The 2,265-nt window shown below is 36.6% G+C and overlaps 1 protein-coding gene across 1 annotated transcript in view; it reads left to right on the forward strand.

Annotated features, from left to right (window-relative positions):
• Positions 1–689, forward strand: part of CLEC16A (C-type lectin domain family 16, member A) — a gene marked incomplete at its 5' end in the record, with an annotated part of 57,802 nt that extends 57,113 nt beyond the window's left edge. The window contains 2 exon segments of the mRNA XM_010017748.1: positions 219–547; positions 549–689. Of these exon segments, the coding sequence (XP_010016050.1) occupies positions 219–547; positions 549–689 (470 nt within the window).
• Between the last annotated feature and the right edge of the window lie 1,576 nt (positions 690–2,265).

Raw genomic sequence — 2,265 nt, forward strand, 5'->3', positions numbered from 1 at the left:
TGCTGGCACTTTATGTTACGCCTTCATAATATTTTGTTTCATTTCTAATTACTAAAAAGTTAATGCTAAGCATAGTGCTTCACAGAACTGCATTTCCCACCCAGTTATTCTGAAATATTCATAAATAACGGTATACTGTTAGGCTTAATGCACGTAGGAAGTTGAATGTTGATTTTTTTTTTTTTTTTTTTTTCTTTCTTGGTGTTTTCTTTTGTTAGATGATGCTTCAGCTCCAGAGCAGCCTCGAATGGCCATTTCTGGTCAGACAATGTTGACTGATGAAACTCTTTCAGCTGTCTCAAAGTCTAGCAAGAATGCTGTAAAGAACAGTGACGTAGAAACAGCAAACCTTTCTCCTAGCCTGATTCCTGCACAGCAGCCCACGATATCATTAATAACAGACAACAATACGGATGCGCTAAGTGTAGAGTCACTTACACTGGTGCCACCAGTTGATCCACACAGCATTCGAACATTCAGCTGCATTCCTCAGTCCTCTTTGCAATCTGAAGCTGAAGTTTGCAAGATAAAAGAGGTGGAGGAAGAATGTTCTGACTAAAGCCAGCCTGCAGACTGTGATAAACAGTGAAGCAAATGCAACCAAATTCTTTGTTGTTTTTCCTTTGGGAGTGCAGATACTTCTTGAAGCCTCAGAGGCCATCTGGTCCATGAGAAGAGGACCATCATGAAAGAGAACGTGGGCAGCTTTTAGAGTAAACATCAGATGTTCAGCGTATTTAAACTGGAGAAGAAAAAAGCTCAACTTTTAAATCTGGACGGGTTGTTTTCTTACTAATTCATGTTATACAGGAACATAAAAGTATTTCAGAGCACCTACTTTCTTTCTAGTGTAGAGTTCCAGCTGCAGGAACTAAGTTAATTGTAAAAGGTCTACAGCATTATGGCAAAATGAAGACATTTTTGGATAAGTGGCTTCAGGATATTTTATCATTACTTCTCTGAAACTGGAGACATACCACTGACCAGAAAAAAATTATATATTGTAGTACAGAGATAACATTTCCATTTGAGACATGGTGTGTTTTTCAGCTTGGGTTGTTTTGTTGTTTGTATTTCAAAATCCTGATCTCATTCATCTTGTGGAGGTCTGCATGGTACCAGCAGACTTGGCCACTTTCAGTGTTGTCTTCGTTAGGACTCCAGTCTTCAGTATTTCTGTTTTCCATGTATAATATTTATTTCCAGGTTTGATCCAAAGTAAGATATATATATAAAAAACACCCAATTTTTTTAAAGGTAAAAGCTTAAAATTAAATGACAAATGCTTATACAAGTTAACATAAGGGAGTTTTGAGACTACTTCAGTCTTTGGTTAATCAGCTACAGAGAAATGTGAAATATGAGATTGCTATAACTTGTTTCTTCACTTCTGACAGTTGAATTGCTACACTTCTGAGGAGTGGTGATATCCTTTCTACTAAAGGACAACTTCTAGAAAGAGATGGAAGCAGTTTAAAGAGGTTCTTTAAATTTTTCATCTTCTTGTAGGAAGGAGGTCATCACATCTAACTGATAATTCCTTTGCAAGTCTGAAACTCAAAAGGAAAGGTATCGTGTAGTTCTTTTCCTGTCTGGGATAGTATCACAGTTAAATAACATAGCTACATAAAAATGATTCTGAGTTTATGCTTGCCTTACTTTGCTGCCTAGATCCTGATACCAAGTTGACAGTAGTGAGAAAGTGTTGATTAAAGTTTGGAATGTTCCTTGCTGACTTGATATATAATTTAACATGAATGGAATTTGAGATTTTTCATCAATTTCCATGTGTGTTAGCTAAAATTAGTAGTAAAATGAGCAGACTTTCATTATTGCTCTGCTGCTAACATTGAGTGCTTTCTGGCTCCCAAGATTGAAGACTACTGTTTACTTTAGTTGGTGGTGTGATTTCAGTCATCAGTGCAATCTGTTTCCTTATTCAGTCTCTACTAACGTTGATTTCATACCAAGTAGGTGAATCTGGAAAGTTTTTACCTACTTCAGAGTCTCTTACTTTACCACTTCCTGGGCTGTCACATGGAATACTTGATGGGATTTTGAATGTTATATATGAGATTGACTAATCCACAAGTGTAATTTTGGTCACTTCTTCAGTCTTTTCCTTCATGTAATAATCCTTGTAAAACATGTATACAAGGTGTCTCCTGTTGAACACCAGCAGGTTTTTTTCTTCCCTTACTAGCTTTTGCATGCAATTCTGTTGAATTTTCTGTGACTTCTACTTTGTCTCAAATTGGATTAACC

The sequence above is a fragment of the Nestor notabilis genome, unplaced genomic scaffold (assembly GCF_000696875.1).
Source record: "Nestor notabilis isolate BGI_N333 unplaced genomic scaffold, ASM69687v1 scaffold14497, whole genome shotgun sequence".
Taxonomy (NCBI): domain Eukaryota; kingdom Metazoa; phylum Chordata; class Aves; order Psittaciformes; family Psittacidae; genus Nestor; species Nestor notabilis.